The sequence below is a fragment of the Akanthomyces muscarius genome, chromosome 6 (assembly GCF_028009165.1).
Source record: "Akanthomyces muscarius strain Ve6 chromosome 6, whole genome shotgun sequence".
Lineage (NCBI taxonomy): Eukaryota > Fungi > Ascomycota > Sordariomycetes > Hypocreales > Cordycipitaceae > Akanthomyces > Akanthomyces muscarius.
The window spans coordinates 3,233,979-3,249,900 of record NC_079246.1 but is presented as its reverse complement, the minus strand read 5'-3'; the positions used below and the strand labels follow the sequence as shown (position 1 = coordinate 3,249,900).

The 15,922-nt window shown below is 55.3% G+C and overlaps 11 protein-coding genes across 12 annotated transcripts; 4 read left to right on the top strand and 7 right to left on the bottom strand.

The window, feature by feature from the left end:
- Window positions 1-70: 70 nt before the first annotated feature.
- On the bottom strand, window positions 71-652 carry LMH87_001161 (uncharacterized protein; the record flags this gene model as incomplete). Its single annotated transcript, XM_056199193.1, has 2 exons — window positions 71-205; window positions 287-652. 2 exons carry the CDS (start codon window positions 650-652, stop codon window positions 71-73), a joined length of 501 nt encoding a protein of 166 aa, XP_056056064.1.
- Window positions 653-1,125: 473 nt separating this feature from the next.
- LMH87_001160 (uncharacterized protein) lies at window positions 1,126-1,479 on the bottom strand (the record flags this gene model as incomplete). The annotated part of the gene is made up of 1 exon (XM_056199192.1): window positions 1,126-1,479. One exon carries the CDS (start codon window positions 1,477-1,479, stop codon window positions 1,126-1,128), a length of 354 nt encoding a protein of 117 aa, XP_056056063.1.
- A 110-nt stretch (window positions 1,480-1,589) lies between these two features.
- Window positions 1,590-2,438, bottom strand: LMH87_001159 (uncharacterized protein; the record flags this gene model as incomplete). The annotated part of the gene is made up of 5 exons (XM_056199191.1): window positions 1,590-1,683; window positions 1,728-1,858; window positions 1,962-2,146; window positions 2,198-2,259; window positions 2,377-2,438. The coding sequence occupies 5 exons, from the start codon at window positions 2,436-2,438 to the stop codon at window positions 1,590-1,592; spliced, it is 534 nt and encodes a 177-aa protein (XP_056056062.1).
- Window positions 2,439-2,887: 449 nt separating this feature from the next.
- On the top strand, window positions 2,888-3,324 carry LMH87_001158 (uncharacterized protein; the record flags this gene model as incomplete). Its single annotated transcript, XM_056199190.1, has 2 exons — window positions 2,888-2,925; window positions 2,973-3,324. The coding sequence occupies 2 exons, from the start codon at window positions 2,888-2,890 to the stop codon at window positions 3,322-3,324; spliced, it is 390 nt and encodes a 129-aa protein (XP_056056061.1).
- Window positions 3,325-3,634: 310 nt separating this feature from the next.
- Window positions 3,635-4,814, bottom strand: LMH87_001157 (uncharacterized protein; the record flags this gene model as incomplete). Its single annotated transcript, XM_056199189.1, has 4 exons — window positions 3,635-4,455; window positions 4,525-4,651; window positions 4,718-4,734; window positions 4,811-4,814. The coding sequence occupies 4 exons, from the start codon at window positions 4,812-4,814 to the stop codon at window positions 3,635-3,637; spliced, it is 969 nt and encodes a 322-aa protein (XP_056056060.1).
- A 223-nt stretch (window positions 4,815-5,037) lies between these two features.
- LMH87_001156 (uncharacterized protein) lies at window positions 5,038-6,947 on the top strand (the record flags this gene model as incomplete). Its single annotated transcript, XM_056199187.1, has 5 exons — window positions 5,038-5,079; window positions 5,136-5,236; window positions 5,282-5,933; window positions 5,977-6,632; window positions 6,677-6,947. 5 exons carry the CDS (start codon window positions 5,038-5,040, stop codon window positions 6,945-6,947), a joined length of 1,722 nt encoding a protein of 573 aa, XP_056056059.1.
- A 35-nt stretch (window positions 6,948-6,982) lies between these two features.
- Window positions 6,983-8,627, bottom strand: LMH87_001155 (uncharacterized protein; the record flags this gene model as incomplete). Its single annotated transcript, XM_056199186.1, has 4 exons — window positions 6,983-7,394; window positions 7,438-8,432; window positions 8,476-8,549; window positions 8,606-8,627. 4 exons carry the CDS (start codon window positions 8,625-8,627, stop codon window positions 6,983-6,985), a joined length of 1,503 nt encoding a protein of 500 aa, XP_056056058.1.
- A 1,028-nt stretch (window positions 8,628-9,655) lies between these two features.
- LMH87_001154 (uncharacterized protein) lies at window positions 9,656-10,439 on the top strand (the record flags this gene model as incomplete). The annotated part of the gene is made up of 2 exons (XM_056199185.1): window positions 9,656-9,765; window positions 9,821-10,439. The coding sequence occupies 2 exons, from the start codon at window positions 9,656-9,658 to the stop codon at window positions 10,437-10,439; spliced, it is 729 nt and encodes a 242-aa protein (XP_056056057.1).
- A 189-nt stretch (window positions 10,440-10,628) lies between these two features.
- LMH87_001153 (uncharacterized protein) lies at window positions 10,629-11,551 on the bottom strand (the record flags this gene model as incomplete). Its single annotated transcript, XM_056199184.1, has 2 exons — window positions 10,629-11,335; window positions 11,386-11,551. 2 exons carry the CDS (start codon window positions 11,549-11,551, stop codon window positions 10,629-10,631), a joined length of 873 nt encoding a protein of 290 aa, XP_056056056.1.
- Window positions 11,552-13,270: 1,719 nt separating this feature from the next.
- LMH87_001152 (uncharacterized protein) lies at window positions 13,271-13,984 on the top strand (the record flags this gene model as incomplete). 2 transcript variants are annotated; one of them, XM_056199182.1, is made up of 2 exons in its annotated part: window positions 13,271-13,509; window positions 13,595-13,619. In XM_056199182.1, the coding sequence occupies 2 exons, from the start codon at window positions 13,271-13,273 to the stop codon at window positions 13,617-13,619; spliced, it is 264 nt and encodes an 87-aa protein (XP_056056055.1). The 2 variants fall into 2 exon arrangements, with proteins under 2 accessions (XP_056056055.1, XP_056056054.1); XM_056199183.1 differs by having other exon boundaries at window positions 13,271-13,984.
- Window positions 13,985-14,055: 71 nt separating this feature from the next.
- LMH87_001151 (uncharacterized protein) lies at window positions 14,056-15,457 on the bottom strand (the record flags this gene model as incomplete). Its single annotated transcript, XM_056199181.1, has 3 exons — window positions 14,056-15,256; window positions 15,303-15,348; window positions 15,394-15,457. 3 exons carry the CDS (start codon window positions 15,455-15,457, stop codon window positions 14,056-14,058), a joined length of 1,311 nt encoding a protein of 436 aa, XP_056056053.1.
- Between the last annotated feature and the right edge of the window lie 465 nt (window positions 15,458-15,922).

Genomic DNA, 15,922 nt, shown 5'->3' with positions numbered 1-15,922 from the left:
GATGTCGAGGCGACGGCAGCGATGATGCAGGTGGCAGTGGTCGATCGAGTGATGAAGGATGAGAGAGGTATTAATGAGGCGACGAAAACAGCAAGGAAACCTTGGAGCTGCTGGGACCAGGAAACGAGGCAGGCCGGGAGCAAGTACCGCCGAGGTCAACCGTAAACGTTGGATGCGCCGTACATTTACCGGTATGCGGCAGTTCCTGAAAAACGTTAACACGACCGTGGCTGGCAGTTACTGGTAAACCAACGTCTGGACAAGTCACGGCGCACAGTGTACGGACCTCAAACAGGCGGGGAACATTGGAGTACAGACTGTGCGCTGGGGGGCGGCGCGGGGGCGATGGACGGTGCGGGAAATGCAGATCGGGACGGTGCGAGTACCTGGCGCTGCACCAGATTTGTATGGCGGTACCTTGTACCTGCGACTGGACAGGCTGGACGGACGGCTGGCCGGTTGCGGGGAATCGAGAATAGGCGGGGCAATGCGACGCTAGCTGCGAGACACTGCGATGAGATGCGTCGTGAGGAGCAGGTGAGCTGTCGGACTCTGCGGGATTTGTACCGGGGTGGATGTGATGAGCAGGGTGTTTGCCTTGTTCTTGATTCGGTGAGGTCTGTGTGGTTGATGTGGTCGACTGGCTGAGCATCTTGTCAACGACTGCTCCTTGCTGGGGGAAAGCGTCAACCATGTTGCTCGAGCAGCTTCACCCTCGATCAGTGGTTTCCTGTTGACTCAATCCAGTCATGCAACCTTGAAAGCATAACCAGCATACACGGCACGAAAGATGTCTCCGCCCTTGTACCTCCATCTGCAATCGCATCAACTTTGGTACAGGGTAGATGTACCTCGGCCTGGTCGCGGGCTCCCGAGAAGAAAGTCAACAGCAAAAGGGTCGGAGAAACTTGACAAGAAAAGGCGTCGTAACGGGAGTTCGGCCGATTCAGCTGATGTCCTCGCCAGATTGTTATATCTTGTGAAGCTGTGCAACATGTTGGGTCGTGACGTCGGTTCCAACCCGTATGAATGGAAAGGCCTGCTTCGACTAAATCTTACACTTCTAAACTGATGCTAGTTCCTTTGCCAAATACCATTGAGCAAGATTACCAGCACAGTCACAGCTTAGGCCAAAACTGCGTCCAAGTCACGTAGCGGTCGCGGCAACTCCGCCGACGCTCCCCTCGAAAGCCGCCGCAACGCCTGCGGCACAGATTCCGCGCCTGCGCCCGAGTCGCTCGACTCGCCCCCGTTCCAAAACAGCATCGAACGCAGCTGATTCTTCAACGGCACCGGTCCCTGCCGCGCCAGCACAAACACCTCGGTCAGCGGCACTAGATATGTGCGCTGCGCTTGCTGCGAGGCGTGCGGCGACACCACCGTCTTCAGCGCGGCGTGAAGCCCCTCAAGATCCACCAGCGGCCAAATATCCAACTCGTTGTCGGTGTGATGGTACGTGTGCAGCAGCCACCGCAGCATGCACTACACCAGCAGGCCTCGGGGCCCCTTCAAATCACCGCGGCCGCTGCGCTTCTTCAGAAACAGGACAAAAGTGGCGTAAAAAGAGTCCTTGTACCGTCCAGCCTCGTTCATGAAGCGGTCCGTAATAGCCAGACGTAGACCAAATGCCGCTTCGCCCGGACCATCGGGAAGGCTTGGCTCGAGCATGCATTGATATAGCATCTATCGGCATTAGTCGTGGCCAGTTGTTGGATGTGCGCGCGTACATGTCGACCACCTCTACCAATTCACCGCTGCAAAAGGATAACCGTAGATCGGCCATGTAGTCTGTCGACAAGTGTGTCAATATCTCGACTGCGGCATGTATGTGCAGCTCGTTTGTTCGGACGTCGGCCCTCTAGAATGGTCAGCGGTGGAAGTAAGGGGCGTGTCAATCCTGCCGCCAGTAAGCTAATCAAGTTCTCAGCATGGCCATGCTCCGAAAAGGATATTCGAATCACAGAAGAGAGCTTCGCCATCTTCTCCAGGCAGTTCAGAGACAGCAAGTGAAGGTCATTGGGTTTGCCGGGAGCAAACGCGAACCGACAGAGAGCCTTGAGGGTATGGTCTGCCTGCTGCGGCCACATATTTCCCAGTATCGACGCCGTCGTGACTTCCATCAACTGCTGCAGCTTCACAATGCAGACTGTCGTGCCGGTTAGTGTAGGTCAAATCGGTGCACGAGGGCTGAACTCGCCAGGAACGGCAGGGGTCGCAAGGCGGGCTTGCACCTCCAGCTCGTCGACGGCGTAAAAAAAACTTTTCCATGATCATTGCTTCCGGCGGCTTCAATCCGATGCGCGATGGCCATGTTCACCGTGTCGTGGTGTTGGAGGCAAAATCGGCATGCTGCCCCACAGTCTCAGCACTAGTTACAGATTCAATTTATGCAGGAGCACAGCCGACGATGGTTCAAATGGCCTAAAGTGAATGGCCATTATGAGAATGTGAATTCGCATTCGCAAGTTTTTTCCAAGTTCCGTCCGCTCGCAGATTGCCTTGCAGATTGACTGCAGATGGCCCAGATTAACTACAAATTGACGAGATTAACTACAGATTGACCAGATAACTACGGATTGACTTGAGATTAATCTAATCCGCAGCAACGTTGGAAGCTTAACAAGGACGTTGCGAAATCGTAGTCTTTCAAACCCGGGTTTGTCGTCGTACCGATGCTTGCCTGCAGCTGCACATTTTCCCACAGGAGTCAAGGCTCAACTTCATTACAACTCTGCACGCTGCCATATAAGGAAGCTGAACGCAAAAATACCTCACCAGTGATCGTTTCATTTAAAATTAAAATGAAAAGCTAGTACTTGAAGGCTGACTAGATATACCGTGTTTGAAGATAGCCCGCTTTATCGACGGCGAGGCACGAAATAGCCATATGACGCCACCTAAACCACCTCTGCTGTTGCTGTACGGGTAAGTAGAGTATAAATAACTATTGTTGACCTTGGTTCAGCAGCTAGCAGCAGCGGCGTCACGGTCGTGAGCGCAAAAGCCCTGGCCGCTGCGCATGTATCCGCCAGTAAGATCATCGTCAATCTGCCAGGTGCCGGCAATGTAGACGCCGAAGTGGTCCGTAGTCTGACTCCAGGCACCGCGGGCGTCACCAGCATTAGTGTACAGCTCCCCACGGCTATGATTGCAGAGGAAATTGACCACGCTGCTGCTTTTGGCGAAGACGGAGCCGATGGGATAGACGAGACCGCCTCCCAGAATGTTCTCAACACCGTGGGTAGCATTGTCACAGTCACCGCCAGTCATTCGAACACCGCATCCGCATCTGCCTGGTTTCGCTTCTACAGACCCCATCTCTAGTGAAAAAGGCGCAGCAGGTGTAAAACTTGATGCAGCATGAACGAGACAGCTGTGTGCGTGAGCGGCATAAACGACCCAATTTTCTAGCAAACTATTGCGGCAGTATTAGCGGCCATAATAGCAGCTAGAAACTATTGAGAAGCAAATGAATCGATTCTTCAATTCAATATTGCATGCAGCATGAACGAGCCGATTTCGTGACTGTACTCTTTGCGCAGCGTGAACGAGCCAATTTCGTAACTGTACTCTAGCGTCAACTATAGATTAGGAATAAATTGGCTAAGGATTAGTGACTGATCTATAGCAAGGCTTAGAAGCTTAATCTCCATACATCTCCCAATCTCTTATTTTCTTCGTTAATGCCGCCGTGCAAAATAATAGTGCCGCCGACTTCGTCATTGGCGACATCGGCGTCAAACCACCCGCGGGGCTCAGGAGCGCCATCCGTTTGCAGCTTGTGCCACTTTGACTGCTCAACATCCCAAGCCCAGGCATCAGACAACATTTTGCCCGCGCCAGCGTGTCCAAGAGCGCTGGGATCTCGCTCGCCAAACATGGTGATCAAGTACGCCTTGCCGCGGACGGTAAGCGGCTGCAAGGTGGCGACGCTCCGTGCCTCCGGCCCCTGGACACCATCTGCCGCGTACGCAACTGTGGTCCACGACTGCGAGACGGTGTCGAAAACGTCAATAACTCCGCCCAATTCCATCTTGCCGTCAAATCCGTTGATGCGATACACCTTGCCCTGAGTGTAGGCAATGGACGCACCGCCTCTGGCTGGGCCGGGCGCAGAGGGCAGCTCAGACCAGGACTTGGTCTTGACGTCAAAAGACCAAAAGTCGGACAAACGGCCGGACTCTGGGCATCCAGCATGCATGAATATCGTATTGGCGCCATCTGACGTCAAACAGTGATAACTTCTTCCAGCTGGGTAGGGCGCCGCAGCGGGCTTGATGAGCGTCCAGTTCGACACCTTGGGATCATAGCACCAAAACGATCCATGTTCCTCTAGAGGCGCCATGTCGAGACCGCCGCGTCCAGAAAACATCCATATCTTGCCCAGAAGGGCGGTGCTGGCGCTGCCGACTCGGGGGACGGGAGCTTCGGTCGGAGCAATCGTCTGCGCAGAAGCTGTGGCATGTGAGGTTTAGTAGCTTCCTCGATGGCTCTCATCATTTTCTTTGGAACTTGGGCTCTTACCAGACTCATTGGAAATTTCGACCACATCAAGCTTATTGTCGATGGGCTGTCGCGGCACCAGTTCGCCTCCAAAGATGTAAGCCTGCTGCCCGACGACGGTAACGGTCTGCGAAGACCGATAGAGGCGCTGGGTGGCAATTAGACGAGACCACTTTGCGTCGAGCATTTCAAGGGTGAAGTTTTTTTATTTTACTTTTGAGAATATAAAGACTGCGATTGAGATTGTGAAGAATGGTACTGAGCAGAGTACGACCATTTACAAGGCTGGGCTGCACCTATATTATACCCATTTCAATTGTGGAGTGCTACGTCCATTGAAAGACAAATACGGGATTATCATGTTCAATTCATCCCGATTATGTAACTTGACAGGCAATGCAATTGTGATCGTTGCGACTCACGGCCTTGACTTGGCCAGATCTGCTTAGCTAATCGGAACGCCGTACTCCGTTGCCTCCACCCTCAAGGTCCTCATCATTCACACGCTTGCATGCACGCGCATGATTGCTCGCGATGCCTCCCAGGAAGGCGTGCGATATATGTTTTAAGCGAAAGGTGAGCTTCATTTCGTGATCGGGCTAACTTGTCGCGTGGCGGCTGACATGAGCAAGATCCAATGTTCGATCCCCAGCCCTGGCGTCCCGTGTGACTGGTGCAGCAATCAGGAAATCCCGTGCACATTTACCAGACCGCCGCAGAAGAGAAAACATGCGTAAGAGGACTTTCCGTGTTGTGCCGACGCAGCTGACATGCGTAGAACCACGCCTGATGCAGTTTGTGTCTTGAGTCGCCGGGTCGAGCAGCTCGAGGCGGAGCTGGCTCGCAGGAATGCCGAGGGTCAATTAGCATCGCCGGAAAGTGACGCAACTCGAACAGAAGAGTCTGTTGCATCGCAGACGGATTTTTCTGCGCAAGAGGTCTCTGAAAGCGAGAGTGGCGTGCCCAGCTCGCTGCAACTTGGGCGAAGCTGGTACTTTAGGGGCATGCAATTATTGTCGAAAAAGGGTCAGCAATGGATTGAATCGAAAACTGGGCAAACAGCGCCTTTGAAAGAGTATGTGGCGTTTGACGGGGTCAAAGTGCATACCGCCAGCTCGCAAGAAAATCGTGGTCCCGCCAGGACACTGCCCGACAAACAAGCAACAAATGCAATAATCGATGCATTTTTCAAGCACAGTGTTCATCCAGTGTTGGACCACACGCTCATATACGCAACCGTCGAAGAGGCGTACAGTCTCCCAAAGTCTTTGCCCGCTCAGGCATGTGTCTGGGCTCTTCATACCTGGAGCGATTCGCCTTCTACAAAAGCCCAGACATACGAAGCTGAAGCTGTTGTTCAATGCCGATCGCTGCTTGAGAGAATGGGCTGGGAACCCAGTTTGGAAGCACTTCAAGCAATACTCTTGCTGGTAAGCTGACGGCCCATTTACAAAGCAGCTCTAACAGAACCAGGTATATCGTCGCCTTTATTTCAACATGCAAGATGGATTACTGCATGCGGCTGCCTGTCAGATGGCCTGTGATTTGAGAAATACCCTTTCGCCAGATTCCAAGGACCTAGGCATGGTCCGCAAGCGCCGACATCTCGAGGTCATTTTCGGCCTCTGCTATACCCTGGATAAAGATATTGCCCTGCGATCCGGCCAACCACCTCGATTGACCGAAGATTATTGCGACTTAGCTTTCATCACAGAGTCCGACTACCCCGAGCTGCGGTTGAGTCTCGTCAAAGAGAGAACGTGTCGTCTTCTCTACTCACAGAAGGCGGCAAAACTCTCGGACGGCGAGATTCTGCAGTATATCCGGCAGCTGGATGACGAACTCGAGCAATGGAGGCTGTCTGTTCCCATGTCGATACGTCCCAGGCTGAGCACGCCCGACTCGGCGGGGGGCATGGACCGACAGCTCATTCAGTTACAGCTAGACTACCACTGCACTCTCATATCTATCCACACCATGGTTCGGAGATGCGGTGCAAGCAACAAAGAGCTGCCAGAGGATTTACACAGCGTCGTGCATTCGAGCGTCGACCTCTCCTTGGAAGCAGGTCGGTCGACGTTGATGTTTCTCAAATCTACTCTCAGCTCACTCGGAGAACAAGCTTTCCGGTATGTGGCTTGACATTATGGCGTTCACGAGCTAACTGGAAAAGGCACATTCAGTGGTATTCACCGGTGGCCGCCATGGCTCTGTTCGTCGACATTCTCGTGCACCCGCTCGGCGACAGCGCGCAGGCAGACTTGGACACAATGAAGCAGTCGGCTGGCGTCTTTCAAAATATCCCGGCCAGTTCCCTTTTCCATGTTGAAACACAGCAAATGCAGACGCTGAGTGGCTTCATCATGGAGCTGGTACGGCTGGCAAGCTGCGCCATCTGGAAGGCAAGACAGGCAAACATGGGCTGGCAACACGACACAAAGTAAAAGTCCGTCTCGAATTCAATGCATTGTGGAAAGTTCTACACCCGCTTGAACGACACATTGGGCTCGCCAATCTGACCCTTGGGCGTCATTTGCACCGCCAAACCCGAAGCCTCGCCGTCCACACCAACCTCAAACTCGGCAGCATAGGAGCCAACGATGCTATGTGTGTCTGTGACGTACGCATCTGCCAGCCAATAGTTACCAGACACGTGCTTGAAGCGCAGCTCGTGCGCGAAAATGGGTTCAGTACGGTTCGCCACCAGTTGTGTCTTGCCATCAATATCTGCCTCGACAATGCGCAGCGTCCCATATCCTGGGTCGTAGTAGTGACCGACAATCTGCTCGTTGGTGAGGGAAGACGGAAGTCTCTTGTCTGGGAGGTTCGGGTAAAAGACCGACTCTACCTCTGCCAGCCCCTTCTTCTGCGCCTCCTCGTATTCGTCAAGGCTACCCACGTCAGCTCGGTTCATCCGCAATCTGATCAACTTACCTGTGAGTGAGGTTGTAGCGGTGCTCCTGCGGCACGCCCAACTTGTCCTCAATCAGCCGCCAGACGACCTCATCCTCGGCAGAGTTGGCGAGACCCGAGTTGGCCATGGCTGTAACCGCATAGCGAAGACGTGGAATCAGGTAAAGCTGGGTGCTGTACAGCAACTCCGTGCCGCCATGCTTCCACACCACTTCGCCGTGGTATGTCTTCTTCATCCACCCCAATCCGTACGTCAAGTCGCCGTCCCCCATCTTCCCGCCCTCGAGGTCGTCCGTGAGCATCCGCGGCTTTCGAATGTCGGTGTGTGCAGCCTTGGAAAACGGCGGTGTTTGGTCGAGCAGGCAGCGCGCCCACTTTGTGTAATCAGAGACGGTAGATATGACGAGTCCGGCACCGCCTGATTCTCTAGTGCTATCCAGACGCGCTTCTACGAATTTCTTGGCTTCGGCATCCCAGTAGTAGCCAGCGGCCAGATGCTCCGGCGCGGCCACGGCGTCTTTCGTGTCGCCAAACGTGGCCGTCATTCCAAGCGGCTCCCAGATTGTCTCGCGCAGCACATCGCCCAGCCATTTGCCGGTGAGAACTTCGGCGACATAGCCGAGGACGGTGTACATGTAGTTGCAGTACTGCCAGGTGGTTCGCGGCGGGGCGCTGTGCTTCAAGTGTCGCAAGTTCTGCACCTGCTGGGCGGTTGTCACGGGGCTGCCGTCGTCGTGGTGGGTGAACAACGCTGTGTCGTGGCGGGGCATGCCGGTGCGATGGCTGGCCGCATCTTCGAGTGTGAGGTGCTCCGTCGACCAGTCCTCATACATGACAAAGTCCTCACGGATGATGGAAGAAATGCTGGTCCTCCATCCATCATCAAGAACAGAGAAATTCTTGCTGTCAATCATTTGGGCAACGGCCGCGGCCGTAAAGGCCTTGGATGTCGAGCCGGCAAAGTAAAGGGTGTCTGGCGTGGCCTGAATGTCCGGCAGGGTGGCGTACCCGTATCCCTGGGCGAGTTAGAAGGAATCATGGCAAGGCGGTCACAATTACCTCCGAGTACACATCGTCGCCATTCACAACGGCGACGGACATGCCGGCAATCTTCCAGCGGTCCATGACATTGCCTACAAAGTCGGCCAGCTCGTCATTGAAGGGGTTTTGGGAGCCGGCATGAGCGTACAGCTGTTGCTGGCTGCCGGCATCGACGGAGCGTAACAAGCCAGCTAGAAGCACAGCTTTGATTGAACTAATGAGCGCCATTCTGAATGGTGTGTAAGAGGGAAGTAAGTTCAAGTCCGGGAAACAGATCTTATAAGGCTGCGGCGGGGAAGGCCCACTACCTAAAAGGCCGCGTGGGCAGCGATGCAGCTAAAGACTAAAGAGGAATCAGTCGCGCGAAGGATTTATGTGAAATAAATTGCATTATCCGTACAGCAGAGCTGAATAAAGTCTCATTCCCGCTTGGTGATGGCGTGGCACGATCAGGCCTGTCGACATTGATTCAGCCTCTGGCAAAGTTCCGGCTCTGCGCAGCACTAATATTTTGAAAGGCTGCAGACAATATGCTGCTGAGTTATGCTGAAGAGTGCTATTATTAAACGTCAAATGTCCGGCGCAGCGATTAACACGTTGGAGTGGCGTTGTGGAATGACTTGGTTCCTGTGCTACGAGGCGTTGCCGAGTGAAGCCATCACGACCGGCGGTACGTCACGACAGCGGCAGCTATGTATATGACCATGTAAATAATCGAGTTCTTCAACCTGTGTTGCATGCACTTGCGCCGCCAGCATCGCGAAGCTATCGTGAGTCGCAACAACACCGCTCTGGTAAGACGCAGCAATCGTCAGCGCAACCGAATCGTCACCAGAAAATAAATGAGGAACAATTGATGAGATTCCCTCTCGAATATCCGTATATCAATCCAGTTCGTATTTCTATATTTAGTTTGCACCGTTAGGCTGTGCGCAGCCCATATTTCTCAGGGGTTCGCACCAGCTTAGTCACCCACCGTGAACAAGCTGTCCTAAAGCGATCTGCCTCCTGTGTCGCGACAGCTTCTTTCCGCAGACAATTCGAGCAACCAACTTGTCCACATTCCTTTTGGCCTACTTTTCTATTCTCTCGTGCCTCTTCTCCCGAAGCTTATTCCCCCACCTTCATTTCCCTCGACGGAATCGATTCAAACTCCAACACACCAAACGACATCGCGACGCGACCGCACAACCTCACAATGGCTCCCAAAGCTACCGGCAACAAGTACTCGGTCATCCTCCCGACCTACAATGAGCGCCGCAACCTGCCAATCATCACCTGGCTGCTGAACCGCACCTTTAGCGATGCGTAAGCCTCGACAGACGCTCTCCCAAACAAGCACAAAAAGACTAACCCCCTCTAGCAAGCTCGACTGGGAGCTCATCATTGTCGACGACGGCTCCCCCGACGGCACGCAAGAGGTCGCCAACCAGCTCGTCAAGGCCTACGCACCGCACGTCGTGCTCAAGCCGCGCGCGGGCAAGCTCGGTCTCGGCACGGCCTACGTGCACGGCCTGCAGTTCACGACGGGCAACTTTGTCATCATCATGGACGCCGACTTTTCGCACCACCCCAAGTTCATCCCGCAGATGATTGCGCTGCAAAAGACGGCCAACTACGACATTGTGACGGGCACGCGCTACGCAGGCAACGGCGGCGTCTTTGGCTGGGACCTCAAGCGCAAGTTTGTCAGCCGCGGCGCCAACCTGTTTGCCGACACGGTGCTGCGCCCCGGCGTGAGCGACCTCACGGGCTCGTTCCGCCTCTACAAGAAGAGCGTCCTGGAAAAGGTCATCTCGAGCACCGAGAGCAAGGGCTACACGTTCCAGATGGAGATGATGGTGCGCGCCAAGGCCATGGGCTGCACGGTGGCCGAGGTGCCGATTACGTTTGTGGATCGTCTGTACGGCGAGTCCAAACTGGGTGGCGATGAGATTGTCGAGTACGCCAAGGGTGTGCTGAACCTGTGGCTCAAGGTTTAAGGAAGTGGCGGCTGACAAGGGAACATGGCTGAACCTGGCTCAAGGGTAACGAAACAACGTCTGGAACATGGCTCGTGTAACATAAAATGGCAGGAAGCAGACGTGGTACAACTAATACATGAAATATCCAACTTTGGCGTGTTGACGCTCGTAGCATTCGTATAATTACATTCATCTTGGACTGTAGGACTACATGTTGCGGCCGCCCGTCACCATGATGGTCTGGCCAGTCACGTAGGAAAACAACGGGCTCGCCACTGCCAGGATGCTGGCCGCCGCCTCGGTCGCCGTCCCCGGCCTGCCGAGGGGGATGTCGCTCTTGGCCGGCGCAGCGCCCGACCCGGTGCCCTTTTGCGCCTGCGGGATGCCCAGCGCAATCTTCTTGCCGTCGGGGCCCTCGACAAAGGCGCCCTCCTCCTTGGCGGCCGTCAGCCGCGTCGCAATGTGGCCAAAGGCGACGGCGTTGGCGCGCACGCCAAACTGCGGGCCCCATTCCTTGGCAATCGTCTTGGTGAAGCCCGTGACGCCGGCCTTGGCGAGGGCGTAGTTGATCTGGCCGGCGTTGCCGTGCACGCCCGACGTGGAGGAGATGTTGACGATGCAGCGGGGCTCGCCGTCCTTGACGCGAAAGTAGGGCGCGGCGGCGCGGACGAGGTTGAAGGGCGCGGTGGCGTGCAGCGCGAGGATCGTCTCCCACTGCTGGTCCGTCATCTTGTGGATGACGCCGTCCCAGGTGTAGCCGGCGTTGTTGACGATGATGTGGATCTTGCCGCCGCCAAACTCGGCGGCCTTGTCGACGAGCAGCTGGATGTAGGTCTTGTCGAGGACGTCGCCGGGGACGCTGATGGCCTGGCCGCCGGCCTTTTTGATGTCGTCAGCCACGGCGGCGCTCTTTTCTAGAAGGTGTCAGTGCAGCTTTGGCAGGAAGAAGGGTGTGAGGACGTACTGGCGTCAATGTCGGTCACGACGACCTTGGCGCCTTCATTGGCAAAGAGACGCGCAGTTTCGGCGCCGATGCCCTGGCCGCTGCCGGTGACGATGGCGACCTGCCCGGCGAGGAGGCCCTTGGGGTAGTTGAGGTGGTTGGTGATTTGCGCCACGCGGTCCGACATGCTGGCGGTGGTGTCTTGGTTCGGATGATGGCTGCAGGGCTTCCAGCGCCGTGGAAGAGGAGGGGAGCTTGGATGATATAAAGCTGCTCGCCTGGGGAAGTGGGGAGGATCGAGAGGCCGGCCGCCGAGGTGCTGGAGCTAGTGGATTGTTGCCGAGGTTCTAGTGGGACGAATCCCGCGGAGTTGGCGCTGCATCACGGTGGCCGCTTTGGATGTGCGGATTGGTTGTGAGGATTGTAGGCCCGTCTATAATGTCTACTATGGCATGATGCGACTGCCGGATGCAACGGCGCCGGTAAATGTTGGCGATGGCGTCGTGATCAAGTCGGTTGAGACAACGGCGCCGGAATCTCACGGCAAGCTACCCCGGATAAGAGGACATGATTGGTTCATGCTCATGATAGTATGTTGATATTAATAACAATTTATTTTAGATTACTTTCAGCCGCCGTTAAACCTCGCCGATTGTGATGGTTCTGCTGTGCAAAAGATACAACCGGCCAGACACAGCCTCAACTTTGAGTCTGCGCACCAGCTAATAAATTTTGCCAGCTACTAAAATCTCCCAGAATGTAGGTGCATGTATTCCCCCATCGGGACTCAGCTCATTGCTCCACATAGTCGCGATTTTGAAATAAAGCGAGTGAGCTGCCTCGTTCTGCGTCTCATAGACAGCATCGTAAAACCAAAAATCACGCCTTTTTCAGAAAGTCGAGCTTTAATTTCTACCAAGAGCCTCAAATGGCTCTCTATATTCGTCATCCAATTGTTCTCATTTTTTTGACATTCTTCAGCATTGTTGTTCAGCTCCAGCCTGTCGCGTGTCAGTGGCGCTCACTACCCGACACCATTGGCTGCAGCCTTGAAGGATTCGACATGTGCTCATTCTGCTCTTCACTTTCCCAGCTTCCGATGTTGTCCTTTCATCATCAGACAAAATGCATACAATGCCATATCCAACAAACTCACCGCCGTACAGCGGTCCGCCTAGCTACCCTCCGTCGTTGCCGCCCCCGTTTCAAAATCCCGACCCCCCAATCTTCCTCTACTTCATGTTGGCTTTCGTCGGGGTCATTATGCTTCTATATTGCATCGACCTCGCTCTTCGGAGACAAGACACAGACGGCGCGCCGTCACGCAGCCGCTCCGACCCTACGTATGTGTCAGGGCCGACGGAGACAACGCCGCTGCACAGCGCCGCAGAGCCGCCGCCGCCGTATGATGGCGGGCATCACATTCATCATCCTTGTCCGCCGACGTATGACCATCCGCCGATGCACGATCCCGCGCCGGCGCCGAATCCGGGACACTCGCACAATCCATGAGCGTGGGCTGAGAGCTGCAGCGAGTTTGACAAGGCACAAAGTTGGATACAGGAATGTGTACGGCGTTATACCGGATCATGTTTCTATTCAATGAGAATCTACGCCAAACGGCATTAATAAGAGTCGAGTGCCTGTGGCAGCTATCGCTGGACATGTAAACCAGCGAATAGAGCATTAAATTCAAGCCATAATTGTAGCATTTCTAATTAGCTCATCTGCACTCTCGGAGTTTTGTTACGTGGCGGCCTAGTCGCGCCATGATTTATAATGCGGGCAACCTCAGGTTTCCCGTGGCTGCGCTTATAAGCTGATCGCGAGCTGAACCAAACCAAATATCCTTCACACACGCTCAAATCAATTTTCTTCGCATCGTATCTCATTGTATTTCATCAAAATGAGTTCAGACGTTCCATCTATCATCGCCCGTCCCCTCCCCAACGCAGTCACGTACGACCTCACCGCGCGCGACCGCGTCACCATCACACTCCCGCCGCACTCCACCTGGTCCAGCGGCCTGCACTGGCACCAGGACCACGACGAGTACCTGCGCGTCGTGCAGGGCCGCATCCGCGTCGTCCTCGGCAATGAGGAGCTCGTCATCGACGCGGGGCAGCCCGAGGTCAAGGTCCCGCGGTACGCATGGCACAGCTGGCAGCGCGCAGAGGCTGATGGCGAAGAGGTCATGGTCGTCGAGAGAACGGAGCCGGTGGATTTACAGAAAGCAGTGTTTTTCTGGAATTTAAACGGCGTGGTGCTGAACGCGCCGGCGCTAAACGCCAAGCTGGGAGGTCTGCCGTCGTGGTTGCGGGGAATACTGATTGACTCTTGGATTACGTTGAGCCTTTTTGTCATTTTTCATTGCCTGGACAACTTTCCCGTCTTTGTGGATGCGCCCCGTTTGGTTCGGCAGTCTCTACCTTGGCTTGGGGAGTCGGGCATGGTTTCACAGGCTTTGCACGGGGTAGATTGGCTTTGTACGCACGTCATACTGTGGTTGGCGGCCTGCGCTGGTCGAATTCTCGGGGTTGCGCCGGTTCAGCGACGATTTACGCCGGCGATTGTCTATGCGCAGTGGCATGATGAGCAGAGCCGAGCTAAAAAGTCATGAGCTCGTGACGGAACCACCAAGTTGGGCAGATGTCAGGTAAGCATGGAATCATCATAGATCGTTAAGCATCGCTATAGCTTGAAATCAGCATTCGTCCTCTCCCACCCTGCAGGCGACTCTTCCATTGCCGCCACGCGCTCCGTCAGCTTCACCTTGAGCGTCTTGTTCCTTTCTGTGCATAATTCGTACATGGTCGACAGGTTGAATAGCAACGTGTGCGACGAGTAGCCATTGTCCACCAAGCCCTCCAGAATATCGCGTCCCTCGACGATTCGTCCCAGATACAGTAGACAAATCGCTGCATTGACACTGACCATTTCATCGTCGAGCTCCGCCCGCAGCGCCTGCCACTTTGTCAGTGCAGCCTCGTACTCCGACTCGGCCATGTCGCACAGTGCCATGATAATCTTTTCTGTAGTCTCCGCATTGTCCGCACAGTGTTGTGCACATTCTCGCGCACTGTCGGCATCCCCCAGCTGCAGCCAGAGCAGCGCTCGAGACAGCTCCAGCCGCGCGTCGCCGCGACTACGCAGGTTTCGTAGTTGATGTGCCGCACCAGGCAGGTCATCCATGTCAATGAGCGCGCCGGCGACCTTGATGCCGAGCTCCTGCAGCCGCGCCTTCCATAGCTCGCTCTCCGAGTTGTCGTGGCGCGTGGCAGCTTTTGTGATGCGCTCGCGGGCCTCGCGCGCCAGATCGTGATAGCTCATGACGGCGCGGCGCGGGTCGCCGAAACCGAGTGCCTGCAGACGTACATTGAGCACGCGCAGCTCCCACGGCACAAGGTGCTCGCCGGTGGTCTCGTCCACATAGGTCCGAACGCTATTCAGATCCTCGAGGGCCTTGACCTCTTGTGCGGCGAGTGGTGTGGCGTCAATGAGCGTCAGACACGCAAGTCTGGTGTAGAGCAGGTCAAAAATGCGCCGCGTGTCGTGCGCATCGACGCCGGGCCCCGCGCCGCTGCCGGTGAGCTCTTGCACGGCGGCAATGGCGGCGGCGCGAAAGTGGCCCCGCGCGAGCAGCTCCTCGGGCGGGCCACAGGGATCGGGCTGCTTGGGCGAGCTGCGAAACGCCAGAGGTACGTTGAGCGGGGTGAGCGGGTGGTAGATTTCAGGCCGCAGAAGAAAGGAAAAATCCTTGCGGTGTGGCTCGCCGATTTGCGAGACGGGCGATGAGGCCGTTTGGTCGCGCGGAGATGCTGGACCCTTGCGCAGACTGGGGTTTGGCGACCCGTGTACTGCAGATGGCGTTCCAGGTGTTGATAAAGGGTCACTGAGGAAGTTAGTATCAGGACATGTCAAATCGATGGCATACTCACTCGTCGACGTCCAGCGGTCCCTTGGTAGATGCCCGTGGCCTGGACGCTGCTGATGTTAGCTAGGCACATGAGGCACAGGAACGACGCTTACTCCGTGACGCTGAGGACTTGTTTTTGGTATGCCCTTTGGCTGCCGGTTTCGTCGGCTGGCTCATTGTGATTTTGTGCGTGGATGACTGTGAATGAAGTCAAGTGGGATGGAAGCAGCGAGTTGTAGCTTGAAGCTTGAAGCTCGAAGCTGTAGCTCCAGGGTGGCGGGTAATAGGCGGGTAACAGCGCTGGCCCAACGGCCACTATAATCCACTGTAACCACTGGGGCGAGAGGCGGTAACGTCACTGTAGATTTATGTCCTGTTAGCATCGACATGACCAACATCGCCAAAGTCACATCGCCAAAGTCACATCGCCAACGTCACATCGCCGACAACGTACCAGACGGACTGTTCGCCGCAGTCGAGAGCATCGAAGTAATCGGTCAACAAGCGTCTCATAGAGAAAACGCATTGCGCACAAGAGTCACCACAGCGTCAACCCCGGCATCTACATCAGCATCACCATCATCAGATTAGCACCCATCGCCGGCGCATCAGTAACGACCATCCTCACATCAGCATCCCATC